Source organism: Gasterosteus aculeatus, chromosome 21 (assembly GCF_964276395.1).
Source record: "Gasterosteus aculeatus chromosome 21, fGasAcu3.hap1.1, whole genome shotgun sequence".
NCBI lineage: Eukaryota > Metazoa > Chordata > Actinopteri > Perciformes > Gasterosteidae > Gasterosteus > Gasterosteus aculeatus.
In genome coordinates, this window is record NC_135708.1 from 19,563,072 (window position 1) to 19,581,636 (window position 18,565).

An 18,565-nucleotide genomic window follows, 5' to 3' on the forward strand; every position below is an offset into this window, starting at 1 on the left:
AAAGAATAATTAATAGTGATGCAGGCGAGCGCTTACTACTAGAGAGTGATTTAAAAAAAAATAGATGTTCACAATTCAGAACAATTGCATCTATTCTGCGTCCATAGTTCAAAGGATGGATTCAGTGGCACCTTATGTGGATCCAAAAAGCACCGAACGGGTGCTTGTGATGAAACATTATGATCACATGCACCCGTGTTACCGGGAGAATCTCCACACTCTCTATTTTCCATGATAAGCATAATTAGCACGACGTGGTGCTCCGGGTACCAGTTGACTTGGCAGCTATAAAAAGAAGCAGGTATAGTGCGAGGAAATGAAATAGGATTCCTGCTCACAGCCAAACTCGCACCATCTGTTTGAGTGAGCGTGTTTGCATCCGTGGAGGTTTTTTTTCACACATTTTGCTCAAACCGTCAAACATTTAGCAGTTTTTTGAAGGTTAGTCAATGTTTTCGGGGAACAGATGTTTCCCTTGGCTGTTATCGTTTGCATCACCTCTCTTTTCGTCAAGTTTTACAGTCCTGTGTGGACATGCGTCCGGCATCGTGGGCTCTTCAGAGGCCGCGACCTGTGATCCCCCAGAGAGATTCCTCTCGACCCTCCCACCCCCCCTCTGCATCAGCACTGCTGTCAAAACAAATATTGGCAGGCCCAATACTCCTATCGACCGAAGCGGCTCAACGACGGGGAACAGTGATGGCTCATCTTTGCTGGCTGTGAAATAGTGATGGTGCCGTGCGGGGGACTCCTGGCTCGCAGAGAGGGCGGCGCTCGCGCCTCCTTTTCGGCATTCGCAGCGCACGGCCTCCTCATTTGTTATGCAGCGAACCCGCGAATTCTTTCATTTGAGTGATTTCGGGGGAGAATGTAACCAACCTCTGTAGAAATTGCTGTAATTGGATTTCTGCAGCCGGGATGATGCGGCGGGAGGCGCTCTCAGGGATGCGTGCGGGGGCGGCGACTCGATGGCGAGCCAACGTTGTCATACTTGAGCGGCTCAGCGACACAGGCGACGAATCAGACCACAAACCACTAAACATCCTGGAAAAGGGTTGGAACAGACCTGCCCTTCTCATCTTCACTTTGATTTAGCATAAAAATCTGTGTGGGTTTTCATCTAAAGTTTAACAGAAACTAAATGGCTGTTTTTTTTTTCAAAGCATCAAAGCTTTGTAGAGCATTTTTGTTCCCCACTTGGGATGAAAAGTCAGTAACCAAAGTGGAGAATTGTATATATTCTTTGGTTTCGAGATGGAACTACCTAGTTTTGCATTAATTAGACATGAATACATAGAGGGTTGCTGTATTGAAGTCATACTTTTGGTATTATGACGACCCAAAATACTCCCTGATACCTGATTCTCTAACCTTCAAACAAACACAGTTGTCCTGATCCTGTTGATTGGTATGTAGAATATTCATGTAAACCCTACTGATACCACAAGGTCATTGATAGTATTTTTATAAAACAGTTTGAATAAATGGATCCTCATGCATATCCCACATGCATATCCCACTACATCCCTCATCAGAATTCCCACAATGTCCTGTTAATCAGTGTAAATCATTCTGGGCCCGATGGGGATTTCTATGGATTTCATTTTCATGCCGCTGTTCATTATCGGGTCTGAAACTCCCGTTCCATCCAACAGGCGTTCGTCCCACCAACCCGGTGATGACAGGGCGTCAGTATCGCTTCCCAGTGGGCGCCTCGACTCACTAGCGGCCTGTCACACCGCAGCCCGACTGCTTGCATGGTTCGGTTTGGCGGCTTGTCGGTGCACCGGTGAGCCGCTGATGGAAAGAAAACAGTGTGTCAAACGCCGCGGGGCTTATTATCGCTGATCGATATTGGATGGCGAGCCATTTCTTTGCCGCTGACAGCCAGCCGGTTGCTATCTGGGTTGTGTCATGCCTCCGTCAGGAAAATGAGGGCGGAGGGGTAAAATACAATTTATTTGCACGTGTACGGATGTTTCTGCATGCGAGTGTGGGGAAGCGAGAGGGAGGAAGAAGAGACCAAATTTGATAGATTGACATATCGATAGTCGAGGTCAAAGCTCTTTCTACCTCTGGAATGATTTCACCGCGATTCAAATTCACTGCGTCTCACCCGCGGTTGTTGGCCGTTAATCGGAAACCCACGAAAACGGTTACATTTTTCCGAAAAAAATGTGCGTTCGTATGACGTCATCTTCTGCAATGCAAATAACGTGGGACAAGAAGGGTTTTTGCGATATCACGACCATGTACATGACTGTTGTTGATCTCGGAGGTCGCGGTTACGGCTTGATTCTCATATCACACTTGATTAAGCAATACAGTGTTCTTGATACAAAATGCAATTTTCTACCCAGAACAACAACAATATTGCCCATCAATGTCAGGGAACAAATGGAAAACGTTGACCAGGGCAGTAAGTGATACTGATTGGGGGCATTAAAGCGCCGTTTGGAAATATGATCCAGGCAATTCAATAGGAAGGTCCATTATCCATGAGGACCAAATACGTGAAATATATTACTCTGGCAGGACAGATGAATGGCGCCATTAGCTTTGGTTTCAGATGTTCTTTTCCGTATTTTCCAGCGACATTTATCATCAACGCACGTTACAATTGTAAATGTCCTCAACCTCTTAATATGTTCTAACGAGCAGCTGAATCACCAGCACACCTCATGCAGAACCTGGAGGAGAGAGATCCTTTCACATTACTCTGCACTAAGTGAAGCACTGAGGCAGCCCTTTTCCTGTAGGATAATAATCATTTTTATTTCAGTATTTAAACATAGAATCCACACATTTTACAGCAGTTTTTTAGTTGCCTTTAATATTCTCTGCATAATCACCATTAAATTGCTGTATTAACAATGCACTCAAAGGTCTTGTGGTGCTGACACATCTCCCCGTCTCAGTGACCACATCATCTGTTTGTCAGAAGATGAGTTCCTGCGTCGGACGTGCCTCATTGATGCCATGGATACCCCCGGTTATTGTTTGCCTCTTAGCTCACACTCGGCACGTAGTCGCCTCTCTCAGCTGAACGTTACTGAACGATCCTCTCGCACGGGACAGTGCAAAGCAATCAAGTTGTAAATCCTGTCATTTTGGACTCTATGATAATTAGCTCATCAGTCCAGCTGAAGTATTTTACAACGGCGGCTTCATGTAAACCGGTTTGTTGCTTTTATACAGGCCTCTATGCGTTTTCATGCATTTTACCGTTATATTCAAAACCATTTAAACACAACTATATTCAACAACGTGGAGCCAGGTGTCGCCAGTAAGGCCAGGTGACGGAGTCCGTCTTTGCTGGGCCTGGTGCATAAGTCATGTTCAGACGTCTTTTTTATCCTCCTCATAGGTCGTCATTGAAAGATTAAATTGCGGGCTCCGTGTCGGTGATAAATCTCAGCCAGGTGTGGGGTGGGACTGAGAGGAAGAGCCATCAATAAAGAGGATGGTCTTTCCTTGTCAGCCAGGAAGAAAGGGAATAAACAAGTTGTGGGAGAAACAGGGTCTGCCCTTTCTAGCAAAAGTGGTTTATCGACTTGTATTCAAATGAGCGACCTTTTGTGTGCAGGCGTGTGAAGCCGGGCATTGGAGCATGCCACGGCGTGCCATCACATGCTTTGGATTGCCGTAAAGGGTACTGAGACCCCCCCGTGCCCAACACACCTTTTTGTTAGGTCCTAAGTGTGACCGTCTAAATTGATTGCGTTTTGACCTTCATCGCGTGTGCTGCTATGTATCATTTCTGGGGATTCTGGGTACTTATATTTTTTTAATAGACACTAGCTCTGCTTTCGTTGACCTTGTACACTTCTTAACCACCCGTCAGTTTGTATTTTTTTACTAAATATGATTATATTATTTAAAGATATAATATTCAGGGCTTTAAACATAAACGCGATAATCTATAAGATTAATGTGTCCGAGATAATATTCGTTTGTTTACTTCCGGTTTATTTCCAGTCCCGGAAGTAAACCGGAAGTCGACGGCGGAAACGAAACGGCCGCTAGCGGCAGTCAGTTGCCAAGATACGTATCAAGATAGAGACAGCTTTTGGCATTGGAAGTAAAATAAAACAGGCGCGACATACAGCAGAGAACTGTGCAGAAGAATTCCTCCGCGTGTCAAACAGGACGGGGGTGAGTAGCAAACGGACCACTTAAAGCACCGCTATGCTAGGCTAGCTGCTAGGCTACTTCCATCTCAACATCTTACCCTACGAAGAAGAAAAACAAACATGCAATACAAACAACATTGTAACAACAACAACATTCAATAATTGAGATGAATGAATTTCAAAATGTGCGATTAATTCGTTTTTTAATCTATTGCCCTAATATTTATACAGTGGTAGCGGTTATTTTTTTTGTCCCTCTCAGAAATAACAAGCAAAGTTCCTTATGTTCTGAACTCCCAGCTATTATGACCGCTACGTGCCATGATGCTATAAACAAGGCTCCTGAACTCGGCCGAGGGTTTAACAGAGAGTGACATGAGGCAGCTGGGCTTTGTTTATATCACTAATGGCAGATTCTTCTCGCAGATAATCACTGCTCAGCATAGGCAAGGCCTCAGCGTTGTCTGATTGTCAGCGCACAGGACTCTTACGTTTACCCCCTTAAGCCTTTTGGCCTTTATTCCTAATCAGCAATAATGTGGTTGTTGTCAACAGGACGTTCTCAGAAGAGCCACAGCATGGGGGCTTGTGTTAAATGTTTCTGCTCAAAGGGATAAGTTCCCGTGGGTTTTTAATTAATATCTTTTTAAAAAACGGTTGAGGAAGACAGTAACACATTCAGACAGAGCATAAGCAGATAAGTGGACCTGCTCCCTGTGGCGTCCCCCATTGGTGTGTGTAGACGATTTTAATGCTTTTTGACGTTTGGACTCTGGATTCGTCTTGTAACTTATTTTAGTTATTGTTGTTTCTGGCTGTTGCAACATATATTTTTTTGCAACCACAAGACTCTCTAAGTACAACTTGAGACTGAACAATCATTTTTCAGGGAAAGAAAATCAAGCAATCACTTCAATCATCTGAAAACTAACTGTGAAAATGCACGAGATGTCAGACACTGCTAGATGGGACAATGCCGTGTCAATGACCTGTCAATCACAACATAACCAAGCTTTTTCATCTATTTCACTTCAAAAGGGACCATCGTATACAAAATAGAGGTTGTGCTCTATTGAATTAGAAAATGAACTTAAAATGACCATAAACTCATGTTTACAAAGTTTACTGAGGTAATAAATCAAGTCAGACGTAAGGCAATCTTCCCATAGCTTTCAATACATTACATTACATTACATGTCATTTAGCTGACGCTTTTATCCAAAGCACATTCGTTCTCAAATTTATATTTCCATCCTGAGAAGTAGTGCTCAATAGAAATGCTACAATATCGTATAGGATTGTTGGTGGACCGTTTACTCTTTATTTTTTCTACACTTCTAGTTGCTTTTCCCACGGAGGGATCTTATTTGCTCAGAGAGCCTCGAGACAGGGAGACAACGTAGAAAACGAGGTAATCACCTTTCTTAACAACTACACTTCAGTTGCCCTTGAGCAAGGCCCCAGTGCAGTGGCTCCTTATCAATGGATGCAGGACTAATTGACTAATAGCGCTGAACACCACACGGAATCTTCTCCCCTCACCTTGTTTGCACCTCGGGGAGCAAAGCAGGAGATTAAGTAAGCCGCGCAAGCATCAGCTCGGTCTGTCGCGTGACAGTCTCCTCCGGTTAGTGTTTGCCAACCAGGCATAGATGTAAAACATTCAGTAGGTTAGTGTGCAATGAATGTATTGATTCTGTTTTTTTGCAGAACTATTTCTCAAATAAGGTCGCGATCATTCAATTGTATAAAAGCCAGAGTCTAAATTCATTCTCTATGTTTCGTGGTCATATTATCCCACGTAAACAAGAGAAATGCAGTGATGGTAGATGTTTATATTGGTGTCGCAGAAGAAGAGAAGGTACACGTGGGCAGAGACCATTGTGTGAGGGCTTTGGGATGCATGTATTAAATACTGTACATGCAGTCATTTTATTAAACGCACGAGAGATTAAGTCTGTGAGCCTCACGTGCCACTTTGGCAACGGAGCTCTAGCTTTGACATTTCATTGTTTTGAATCATTTATAATTTCAAATCCCATTTAGTTATAAAAAGAATATTTTTAAAGACTACATAATCAGTGACACAAATACCCCCCACAGCTTTTCTCTGCATGGTGCTTAAGACTTTAAATCAATTACTGCCAACATACTAACACTGGTAGAATCTAATGCCAAACAACAAACCAGCCCTGAAGTAAATTAAAGCGGCACTCTGAATATCCCATTGCAGATGTATCAGTATTATTGAATATGTCAAACTAGTCAAATAAATAAATGCAGGCGCCTGAGAACGATTGTAAGTAATCATTTAGAAAGTTTCTTTGGTTGGTCAGCAGTTGCTGTAAATCTCTGCAGGTGCTGTTATAACTCTAGTGAATCATCACAATAAGGCATTAATGTATTATAGGACAAGCGGCCACTGCAGGGAGACTCATGGTGTCATTGGAAGACATATCTCTAACAGGCTGCCCATTCTCTGTTTGACTCCTATCCCGTTAAAGCTGCAAACATCTCGGAGCCAAAGCCCTTCCCATAAGATCGCCCTGACAAAGGTCTGAGGATCTCATCTACAAATGCTTTTCATATGGCCACGAATCAGTCAATTACTGTGAAGCAGTGCAGCGGGCCCAGGATTAAGTGATTTAGGGGGGTAGCAGGCAGCCGCCCCCCTCCCCCCTGCTCTTAGCCTCAGAGGCTTCCACAAACAGCCCGGCTTGTCAGGGCCGATTGCAGCGGCACTCGGGCAGATAAGTCCGTCGTTCTATTATCCCATGTAAGCCACGGGTGCCAAAATACAACTTTATCCTCACGGAGTTTACTTGTGAATGTGTTAAGACACGGCAAGGACAACAGAAAAATGACGAAAAACCAAGATGGTCGAGGTTGGAGGGGGGGACGGAAAAAAGGCCCAATGTGATGTTCTGACAGCTTTACAAAGGCTGTAATTTACAGTATTTCCACCATGCCATCGATTCTCCCACCACTTCAATGCCACGTTGGGTCTAACAGAGAAATGCACGCGCGGCGTCGAGGTCGAGGCTTAGTTCCAGAGGCCAAATGAAGATGGCAGTGTGAATGTATTGGTGTTATTCTGTTGCCTTGTCCGAGGGATTGTGGCATAGTGTGCACATGTACATTATAGTTAACATATTGGGATATTTTTATATTGTTGATATTGCCCATCTGGAGCCAAAGTAGTTCAGACACCATAAATTAGAGTGCTTTTCTGTTCCCGTTCCTCTATTTCATCACCCTGACATTCTATCGCTCCCTCCATTTACCACCAATTCAATTTCTTCCAAGCTCCTTACTCTGTGATTTATGACTTCTCTCGTACCATAAAAAGCTGGAAAAATTAGGCTCTTTACCTTGCCCACGTACTGCGGGTCCGACCCCATGTACTCCTCCAGCACAAAGAACTGGTTCCACACCCAGCCCCTTTTGACCCGCTGAAATCCAGCCGCCCCATTCCTCATCGGGCCCACCGAACCCCTGGCGTGCTCCCGCGCCGGCCTGCTCCGTCCCAGTGCCGGCGAAGGTGGATGCAAAGAAGAGACTGAGCCTCCGTCAACAAGAATCCAAAGGAACAGCAGCAGGCAGTTCCTTGTCAGCATTGGCGATCTGTGAGGTTCAGGTCCCCAAGTTAAAGTCCAGTGACGAGAGCTGAGCCACGCTGAAACGCCTTGTGTGGGGGAGGGGGTTTGGCGCCGGTGAGGAGGAAAAGGTCAGGATCCCCCTCAGAGATATCTGGAGCTCATCACCTGGAGGAAATACAGAGTTAAAAAGTTAGCCGTCAGCCCGTTACCCTCAATAATGCTGTGTTATTACCGTCAGTGGCCTAGTGGCACTTTCTGACTCATAGCGTTGATTTGCTTTACTTTTTAGCTCCAATGATTGTTCAGTGTGAATCGATATTTGTAAGTAATCTGCTTACAATCTCCAGTTTGGGTCTTTTCATACGTGACAACATGAAACAGCAATGAAATAAAATGAACATTTCAAAAACCACAGTAGGTTATTGTCAATCCAATATCTCCTTTTTTGAGTTCACTCCCTAGACACCCGCAATAATCCCTCTGCCTCATGCCCATTTTCCTGCTGGCAAGCTGAGGCCGGTGCAACGTGGACACTGAAATCACAACGGTAAAAAGGGCCATTTGCTCTCACTGTCAAATAACAACTGTGCGCTGGGAGAGCACTTGCGCTTGCAGCCGCCTGGATTGACGACGCTCGGCTACGGAACGCCTCACTCAGTGCCGCTAACTCGGTGAGCGGACGATGATCCTCAATCACGAACACAAGTGTACGAGAGAGTTCTGTTGAATTTACACTCCCAATTAGCTAGATTACTTTTCTCCGCAGTGGAAGCTGGGACTTTTCAGTTCCAGCGCCGCCGCCCACCGTGCCGCAGACCCATCCCTGCTCCTGCAGGCCCTTGATTTCCCAGAGAGGTCGAAAGTCATATATTATTTAATGACACTTTGATGAGAGGGCAGCTTTTATGTTTGTGCCTCACATACCACCACGCCCTAATGCTTTGAACGGAAAGCCCCCGCCAACGGAGACGGACACCAGCGTGCAGTCGTTGCCATCACGGGATCTCCGCCGCCGACGCATTGGCAGTTCATACATCAAACTGACGTGCGCCCGCAGTGATTTCTTGAAGGTGCTTTGCTTCTCCCCCCCCCCCAGACATCACTCTGGTGAGGAGCACAACAGATTTGACAAGCCGCGGCCACAGGAGATTGTCTCGGTTGGCGCGTCCTGTCGTTTCACAGGACGCGCGTTCCATGAAAGAGGCAACCCTTACAGAAGATTACTAACGTATAATCCAGCTCACAGGCGAGCATATTTAATTTGTTTTTGTCCGATGTGCTTTGTTGCGGTCTACGCGTGGCTCAGTGGAGGTACCGATGAGCTGGATGCCGCATGTTCGGCTGCTCACGCCGAGTTGGGATGCATGAGTAAAGCACAACAGTGAGAGAACAAAAGAGGATTTTCTGGAGGGTTTGAAACTCAACAAGACAAGTTGATCCAGGTTGTCTGTGACGTATTACAGTGCATCCATAATATTTAAATTAAAAAAAACAATTAGATGTGCAGGCACTATGCAGTTTGTGATACCAGTAGTGAATGTAAGCACATTCATAGAACGCGTAAAGGCATAATTTGTGAATTTGTGTTCATAACTGTGTAAGCAAATACTGCTGTTCACACCTTGTTTTCAAGCCAAGAAAGCGTATCACCACCCAGGCAGTTGTCTGGTCTGTCAAGACACTGAAAACAAAGAAAGGGAACCACAAACGGTGGGAATGAGGAAGGAAGCTGATGGTTTCCACACCTGGATTATTGTTCCCCTTTCCTGCCTGATGCATTTATCAGCTGCACAGTAATGGAAGACGGCGCGCCTCTAATTTCATAACCGGAGCCCTCATTGACTTCATTGTCTTTGATTAATTATACTGACTTGGAACATCGTCTTCAGAGGGAGATTACTTCAACGAGGTTAGCCGCGCACCCAGATCCGTTTACCGCACTACCTTAAAAGTCAGAAGCGATCTGCCATGTTGCCCGTGCAAAATCGCCAGGAACTGTCTTGACGCGGGTCGGACACGCTTCTCCCACAGGTCGCTCCTCATTTAGCGTCGACATAATGGAAAATGACTGTTGCCGTAATTCCTGCAAAATCACGCCTCTGCCGCCGCGCGGCTCTGAAAGGACGCCATGCATATTTCATGAGATAAGTTCATTAGCATGTGTCGGGCTTGGGTTTGCGAGCCTTGACCGGCGCGTCTACTTCAGACGAGGCGGCGCGGCGGGCCGACAGCGTTCTGCCACGTCACCTTCAATAACCAAAGAGCATATGGCCGGCCGGTCTGCTGGAGCAGATTACCACCCGCAAGAGACTCCCAGCGAGGGTTATTAGTCGTCAAGGCTGCCGTAAGCATGACACACTAATAAGTGGGCATTGACTTCCTGGAATGAGTCACCCGGATCAACTTCTTGTTCTGCACACTTTTTCATTTCTTTTGCAGGAATGCTGTTTAAAAATGAACAAAAGGTTTGACCTCCTCAGTGTCATTTAGGCAGGAACGAATTCAAAAATCACTTTCAATCTTCTGAATTGAAGAAACGGTGAGAATCACCTTTTGGTGTTGACGCATTTGAATAGATTCATTTCATGAATGAAGTACAACATTTATTTTTAATGACATGTGTCATGTCAGCGTGTTGGTACGGTGTGTTTTCATAACTAATTGTACGGTGAAGGTCTTTATAACAGATGTGTTTAGGTCAGCACCGTCAAACAAATATATACGCTGTGAGATGCATTTATTACAACGCGGAGCCTGATAAGAAGGCAAGAAGGCGTTCACTGTGAAGACGTCATTTTTTTCCACAGTTAAGGCCAAAGAGGACCGTAATATCATTTGGAGCCCTGGGGGGGAGGTGGGGAGAGGGGGGAGGAGGAAAGTGTAGGTGGAAACAATGTAATGAAAATGGGAGTATCAACACAGCTGGCCGGTCGGGCTGAACTATCAAAAAACTCCTCCTGGCGCAGGTTATGTCTCTGCTGGTCACCCTGATGCATCTACCATGAAGTTTGACCTCGACCCTTCGGTCGACCCCCCCCCCCGCCCCGTCTGGGGCGAGTCGATCCACGGCTGCAGCTTCTCCGTTTGGCCGTTATAAATCTGGAGAGCTGCTTGGTTCCCTGAACAATAGCAACATTAATGTGATGTGATGAGTTGTCTTCCCTGCTTCTTCTTGCGTCCCACGCACATTATGTTTGGGGAGAGTCGAGCGATCCCTTCCACTCAAATTATGTCGGTGCAGTTGTTAAACTTGTTGGTGGATGTGACATGCTGTGGCCACTCGCACCAGCAATATCCTGAGATCCTACTGAGATGATGTCGCCGCTCTGTGCCTCACTGATTCCATTTAAAATATAATGTTTTCCCAAAACCTAAGACATACTATTTGTATAATTACTTGGGGTTTCAGTAAGACGGCTTTTTTTGTGGAGAGTTTCTTTGTTTTCTTCCTGTACTTACTGAAATACTGATTCAGCCATGAACAAAACATTTTAAAGAAATGATGCCACCATGAAATGCAATTATTATCTTTTTTGAAGCCTCACGACTTTTTTAGTCGTATTGTAAAGCAACTCCATCTGTCATTAGAACGCTAAGACATGAGGCAAAACACTTTCTTTTAATGGTGACAAATGGCAACTATTCCGGTTGCCACGGCTATTTGTGTGATAAATGTGGCTTTTTTAAAATTGCTGTGCCGGCAGAACCACGGCGGGAAAGAAACTTTGCAGAAGTCTCGGTTGCGTTGAGTTTTCCATCTTTAATATTGTAAAATGTTGGACAGTGGATATCTGTGAAGAAAAAAAATCATGCACAAAAAGTTCTGTAAAGCAGCGAGGTGGCAGCTCGTCACTCTTCTCATCAATCCCTCTCTGCGCTGGCTGATTTGTCGGTTTGCGCCAAGATGCCAAAGCTTCAAACAGGAAACTTGGACATTCCAGATGCCAAAGCGTATTGGTTGGTTCTGCTTTACAGGCCGCACTTCCTCACCTCAACCATCCTCCTGCAGGACTTCATCGGATGTTTCTTTGGTTGCATTCAGCAGATATTCCAGAATGGGGCCGCTAACACAACTGGCCAATGCGGTCTATCCACGATGGTGGAGGAGAGCTATTCTTAGTCCTCTCTCTGACCTCTCCGTGTCCCATTGGGACCCGTCTGCTAGGTTATTGACAATCCAGTTCACTTAAATGCAAATGTTCATGAAAAAAAAAGCTCAGCATATCAGCTGGCATATCAAAGCTAAAGTACTGACGGTTATTTTTTGTTCTCCTTCTCGGCGGTGCTCCTTTTCCAAACAGGCTGATTTCTTGGCTCATGGCCTTTCTGCTTAAAGCTTCATGAGAAACACTCGTTTTCACCCTCCTTGGGTCCTTGAGCAGTACACCTGACATGACATCATTCGCAAGTATGCGTGTCACTCGCCAAGAACATGGGACACAGAGTTTGAAGTGGATGGGTGGAAGGCTGTCTAGAAATGGGAAGGACAGACGGGGCCCTTCACGTGTGGTGTGCATGGTGTTCATCTTGTGGGGAGTCAGAAAGCACACAGGACCAGGTTAGGTTGTCACAGTTCAAGCACAGAAGGTGTCAACTTGTCCCTCTATATATTGTATGACATGTCTGCCACTCTGTCACGGAAATTGACATGCTTTGACAGCTTCCTCTAAGTTGCAAAAGTGTCTACCTAAACTTTTTGCATCAGCAGAATTCAACTGAGTGTTGTTTTACTACGACTCCCGTTTCATATTTTAACGTCTTTTTAAACTGTTCGCTAGTTCACATATTAATTTACACAGTCGTAACAGAGCTGACATTCAAACAAACGACCAAACAGGTCTTCAGGGCTGCTGTGGCTCTGAGGCAGAGCGGCTGGTCCTCTAATGGGAAGATCTGCAGTTTGATCCTCGGCTCCTCCCGTCGTTCTGTTGAGGGTGAATTTTGACACGTAGTGTAAAGCGCTTTGAGTGCTCAGAAGACAGGAAAAGCACTACATAAGTGCAGGTCCATTTACCATATTATCTTTCTTTATCCTTACAACCCAGTGCTCCGCTGTCTTTCATCATGTGGTCGACATCTGACGTTTTGACGGATACAACTATTCAGAGTGGAGAGGCGTGCCTCATCTCAAAGAAAGATCCTGCCAGAGATGAAATGAAGCGGCCCCGTTGCCCCAAGGCGGCCATGGAGCTCCATCGGTGAACTAGGCGACTGCTGCCATCTGGGCCGAAGCTTCTCCAGCATGTAGGGCTTCGAGTAGTTTCTGAGCCTCTGACTTGTGCTGCTTAGACACGGTCTAGTGATGGCTTTTCCCCGAGTGAGTGAATTTCCTCCAACTTGGTGCTCTTCGGTCCCTTTGGCAGTGTTTAGGACCTTTTTTAAACAGAAAGAAATCCAGTAAAGAAAATGAAAATGGAACGGCAAATTGGTTCTACCTTGTGTGTTGTTTATTCACATAACCCATTTAATGTCCGACTAGTTCAGACTGCTCAGTGGAAGCCCGATTGTCTTTGATGCCTTCAGTCATCGCCGCTAAAATTGCGCCCCCCGTTGGACGCACGGTACCAGACCAGCTGATGGACCAAGCCGTTGTTTCCGGAGTCCCACTTGTGACCTGAAAGGTGTGTTTCAGCCACGAATCGATTTGGCTTCACATAAGGAACATTTCAGGGGCCTTGTTGCCTTTTTCTTTTGAATGTTTTTGCGTCAGGGGGCAAAAAAACAATCTCCTCCGGGATGTTGTTACAACTCCTGCGATACCTCTTATTACAATATTTCCATCAAACTGTGATTCGGCAAACCAGATTGTAAACCAACGAGAAATGGCTTCATCGGGTCAATTTGGTCCATAAGCCTGCATATCATTGAGCACCTGCGCTGCCGGAGATGGCGTATTACCTTTTCAATATATTCTAGAGCAATGATGAAAAATGAAATGCCCGTGCGTCCTACTCGACGAAGGTTGCCTTCTCCGTTAGCTGCTGAACTTTTCCCCCCACAAGATATGGAATGCTTAGCTGCCGAGACAAAACTGGCCTGGGGCGATGAACGAAGCGCCACGCTGACGCGGCTCTCCCCAGCGTGAGCACGCCGTGCACCGCCGGGCGAGTCTATGATGCAACAGATACGGCGTCAATGAAAGGTTGTGATTTTAAAGGAAACGCCGTCTTCAGATGGGCACCCGGAATCTGAATGATGGATTTTTCTCTGTTTAGATACTGTGGATAATCACCGACATGTTGTACCTCGCGCACACACCTCCGTCAGGCGGAGAGCCTGGAGGTAGAGCGCCTCCGAGGCGACGCCTGCTTCCTGTTGTTCGACCCGCGAGCCGCCGCTGTTCCCTGATCTGAACCTAATGAATGCACATTACAATACAAGCTGTGAATGCGGGGGGGCTGTCAGCACTGGGCTTGACTGTGAACCCGGTAGCCAAATTGACAGTAGTGGGAACGGTGATTTACCTGCTACTAAAGGGTACGCGGTGCAGACTCGCGCGGCGCTCTGCCCCCCCGCCCGCTGCTTTGGGTTCAGCTAAGAAAAGACTAACTCGGGGGCTGATTTCTGAGCCCCGCAGCAGAGCGTTCCGCCGACGGCGGGGGAAGATATCGACGGCGAGGAGAGAGAGGATTAAGCACCTGTCAAGCATCTGTTCTTTTCTAGTTTGAAAATAAAAATGCAGTTTATAGAGTCACAAAGAAACCGTGGTAATCAACACACACAGAGAACGGTTAATGGCCTCCAATAAACGGGCTCCTGTCATTTGTCCCTTGTTTCAAGTCATTTCTCTGACAGTTCTGGAGACCCCCTGAGAGGAACTGCCCACTAGGTACCCCCCCCCCCTCCCTGAGAACTACATACCTTAAGGGGCTTTTATCTCTGTGTGCAGTCGCAGCACTAATAGGGGAGCGGGGGCAGCTCGCACACATCTCCAGCTGAGAGATTGGCGAGCGGCGAGTTCGCTGCCTTCAATACAAACTCCAAGAGCCTTTTCAGTAATGTAAGAATAATTAAGCAACGTTTTTACATGCCGCAGCCATCAAAACATGTGATCCAATGTTTTTCGGTGGTGTTCGTAATCTTGGGGGGGGGGGGGGGTCCAACAGACAGCCAGGAGAGAAGACAAGAAGACCTGCCACTTTTCTTCAATGTACGCTACAGTAACTGCACGTGGTTGTTTTACCACAAACATCTTCCAGAACTTAACGACGTTCTTTTTTTTTTTGCCTAAACCTAAGCAGTATTTTCCCTACCATTATATTGGGGAGGGCGCCGCCCCCGGCACACAATATTGATTTGGCAAACCACCTCCATTTACGTCTGTTGATACTGCAAGAAACGGAAGTAAATCAAGCAGCGGAGGCCTCAGCGGTGCCGCTGGCTGCCGGCGGGTGTCCCGCCACAATAAAGCCTCGCGTTGAGCCAACGTGGGGGTGATTCAGTACAGCGGGGCTCATCCAACACAATGAATCACTGTTGTCTTCATTAGAGTATCCAAAAGAGCAGTTTCTGTATTTCTAACTCTTCATCAAGTCTTCTCTGTTTATTGTCACAGAGATTTTTTTTTTTCTTTTAGGTGTTTCCCCTTTTGTGACCTTCATCAGTCGTTTGCAGAGCCGAGCCTTTTTCATGAGGAAACAATTGATGTACTGCAGAGTCGGCCTCTTTAATCACAGCTCAATCCGCTTCTGCCTATTACAGCTGTTGTCTTCTTCTAATTACCCTGATCTAATAAGTGCATTTGCCTGCTGTGACAGACATACATCCCAAATCATTATGACTGCCATTATCCGGCCGCAGCATTTCTCAGCCAACGCGCTTCACATTTCTGCTTAATTACACTTTGCTAAATGTTAACAGATAAAGCTTGGACGCACGAGTCAGCCTGCATTCAGATTAACAGCCAGGCGGAGCAGATGGCAATAAATTAGATATGAGAGAGAGAGAGAGAGTAAATGGTCAGTGGCCTAAACATGTCCCGAATAACCGTTTAATGGCAGCAAAAAACAACCTGCCATGTTCGCTCTGGTGGGATTTTTGAAGGTGCCATTCTCTATTTTAATCTGCAATTATTGTCTTTATGAGTCGCTGCACCTCACGCCATCAACCACCTGCTGTTCTTAGTGAGATATGCATTGAATAGAATCACATATAAACCCACGGGAAGCCAACCGAAGCTAACCTCTTCCCCTCTGCAGTCCACAGGCAGCTCGTCGCCGCGTTACAGTTAAGTTTAGGCGGAATACACTTTCCCAAAGTTTTCTTCAACTGCGTTTGTTTCCCTTTTGCGTACACTTCCCCCACCGAGCTAATGACTGCCGTGGAACGGGGAATTCCCAGACCATGGCCTTGTGATTTCAATATTCCTGACAGCTCCTACGTGCAGGAGCTGGCTGAAGTTTAATTAAGTGGCTCAACCGGTGAGCGTCGGTGTGTTTGTGTCACCATTAGCTACGATGGAGGAAGTCCTCTGAGAGGCAGCAGGCAACCTCGGCCACTTGTTTCGCTGGTGGCTGAAAGCCGTGAGACGCGCTCATCTTCATACATGGTCATGTTTCCCACGTGCTCAGTGACTATGACTTTGCTGTCATTTAATTAGCTTGTGACAATTCCATTAGATTCGTATGCACATTCACAGTCTTTAGCTTTCTTCACGTTCATTCCAAATACAACATTAGTCTCTTCTTCTGGACGGGATTCATCACCGTGGTTATTTCTATTACCACAGTCATCTAAATGCAAATTTTGACAGTCCCTTTTTCCACCAGGACGGTGCTTGTGGCACAGCAAATTCACTCAAACAGTTTGCTCCCTTTTTACTCCACTTCTACATGGAAATGTAATCTTGAATGAAGACTGCTTATCATGTTGACATATTGTAGTAGACGAGATAATTGAAGAGAAATAATGCCTTGCAGTTAAATGCTGACATTGTTTGCCTGCATTTACAGAGCGAGACGCAGTCCGCTTTCCATTAGGACAACGTCTCTGAGTATAGAGATGAATATTACGCTTAGATAAAACTGAGTCGCTGGGTCCTGGATCCATTGTGGTAGTACTGATTGAATGCAGTCTTTGTTAAATAATGTGTTTCATATAATTTGGGCTGCATTTCCCATTTGTACCTTTTGTAAGCTTTTCCCACTTCTGCTCGCTGAAGACGAGGCCTGGATGATGTGGCACTGCAGACACAGAACACACGTGTAATGCCACGTGTATCCCTGATGCACGCACGAGGATTGGTGGCAGCGAAAGGCTTCATCCTTCCCGCCATATCGTCCTGAGTGACGCCCGGAGAGTGGCTGTCCCCTGTCTGCGCTCTTCCTCTGCGCCGAGCGCGCCGTCCTGGTGTAACTTAACACCCACGTGTTGGTGGTCCGCTTCCAATAATCTTCCCCGGCACGTCGCTGCTTTGTCGCTGCTGCTCCGTTGTGCTCCGTCACCTTGGTCAGGGACGCCTGCTGTGACCTTCTCCATCATCTCCTATTTATTAGAGGAAGGCTGCTCGATTTCTCCGTCCTCATCATTCACCTCTGCACCGTCTAGGCATAAAGATACATACAGCATGTATCTGCTCCTATACTGTACCGTGGAACTACTCCAGATCTAAGAGCACTGTCACAGTTCATTACGGACGTCCTCACTAATTTATCTGAAGTGCAACTCATGAGCTCAAATCTCCTACAAATCGTGGACAATTCCTATTAATGACTACATCCTGGCTTTCTCTGTTTGAACAAACCAATTTCAGGAAATGTCCTTCAAAGCACAAGTGGCCTCGCAGTAACATTCATAGTTCAGGACTGAATGTGAAACGTCTGCCTGAGCCCGGCTGAACAAAAGGTCTTCCACGAAGGCCAAGCTGGCAAAACGGACAAGAAATGCGCTTGTAGAGTGCAGATATAAAATGTTACGGCTTTTTAAAGAAGACTCTTACGTTGAATTCTACCCACGTCCTCCAAAAACCTTCGCAATGCAGACTTTTTGAAAAATTATCAATTTCCCTTTTCGTGTTTTACCTTCCGGTGGGAACAACGTTTTCCTAAGAAACTTGTTCTATTCGGTTTACTTCCGAGGAAAGAAGGAAACGGTGTTTCAGAAGTCTGCTTGCCAGTGTGTCTCGTCTCTCCTTTTTATTTCCTTTTTTTTTTTGCATCGTCAGCAGGAATTTAAACTGCCCTTGGAAGGAATCTAAAGATGCACACTAGGTGAGATATAAAACACGTCATCTTTTTAATCACCTCCAGGGATGTTTGAGTGGGACAAGCATCAAATGTCTTTTCCGTTTTTAAAGGAAGACGAGAATGAAGAGGCACCGTTGGTTCGGAGCTGGCAGGAGTTCCCGATCGGAGACAGAGTAGTTCAATGCGGCACTCTTACTTTAGGCTAATTATACATTTTACGGCCTCTGCTGACAACCTTAGCTGTTTGTGTGTTGGAACATAACGTTGGTGTTAATGTTTCAATTAATATCTGGCCATTTAGTGGATACCTGGATTGCCGAGGAGTAACTGAGGAGTGGATCGGTACAACACGAGGCAGATGTGCAGTTAGTACTGCTGGATAATGCACGCAGCACTACTGTATTTATCGAATCAGACAAATGAAAAGAGACGAGACATTTGAAGCCAGACTCCTGGAGGTGGATGTGGCTGAACACCACTGACTTGAGGCTATGTGGGATAGAGGAGCAGGTATGCAAGAGCGTAAATTGAATTTTTCTTTGAAACCCAATTACTAATGATTGGACCCAATTTCACCCCAGAAACGGTTTAACACACTGAAAGGTGAACTAGCAATTACCCTTTAGCCAGGACCCTAATGAACTGCAGA

At 45.9% G+C, this 18,565-nt stretch overlaps 1 protein-coding gene and 1 long non-coding RNA gene across 2 annotated transcripts in view; one reads left to right on the top strand and one right to left on the bottom strand.

The window, feature by feature from the left end:
* Positions 1-18,565, bottom strand: part of LOC120811873 (cadherin-12) — a 70,501-nt gene that overhangs the window by 37,901 nt on the left and 14,035 nt on the right. Inside the window, exon 2 of the mRNA XM_040167583.2 lies at positions 7,505-7,897. Within this exon, the coding sequence (XP_040023517.2) occupies positions 7,505-7,750 (246 nt within the window). The 5' untranslated portion in view covers positions 7,751-7,897. The remainder of the gene's footprint in view (positions 1-7,504; positions 7,898-18,565) is intronic.
* Positions 4,001-13,157, top strand: LOC144390445 (uncharacterized). The gene is made up of 2 exons (XR_013454489.1): positions 4,001-4,155; positions 12,778-13,157. It is a non-coding gene; the product is annotated as an uncharacterized LOC144390445 (long non-coding RNA).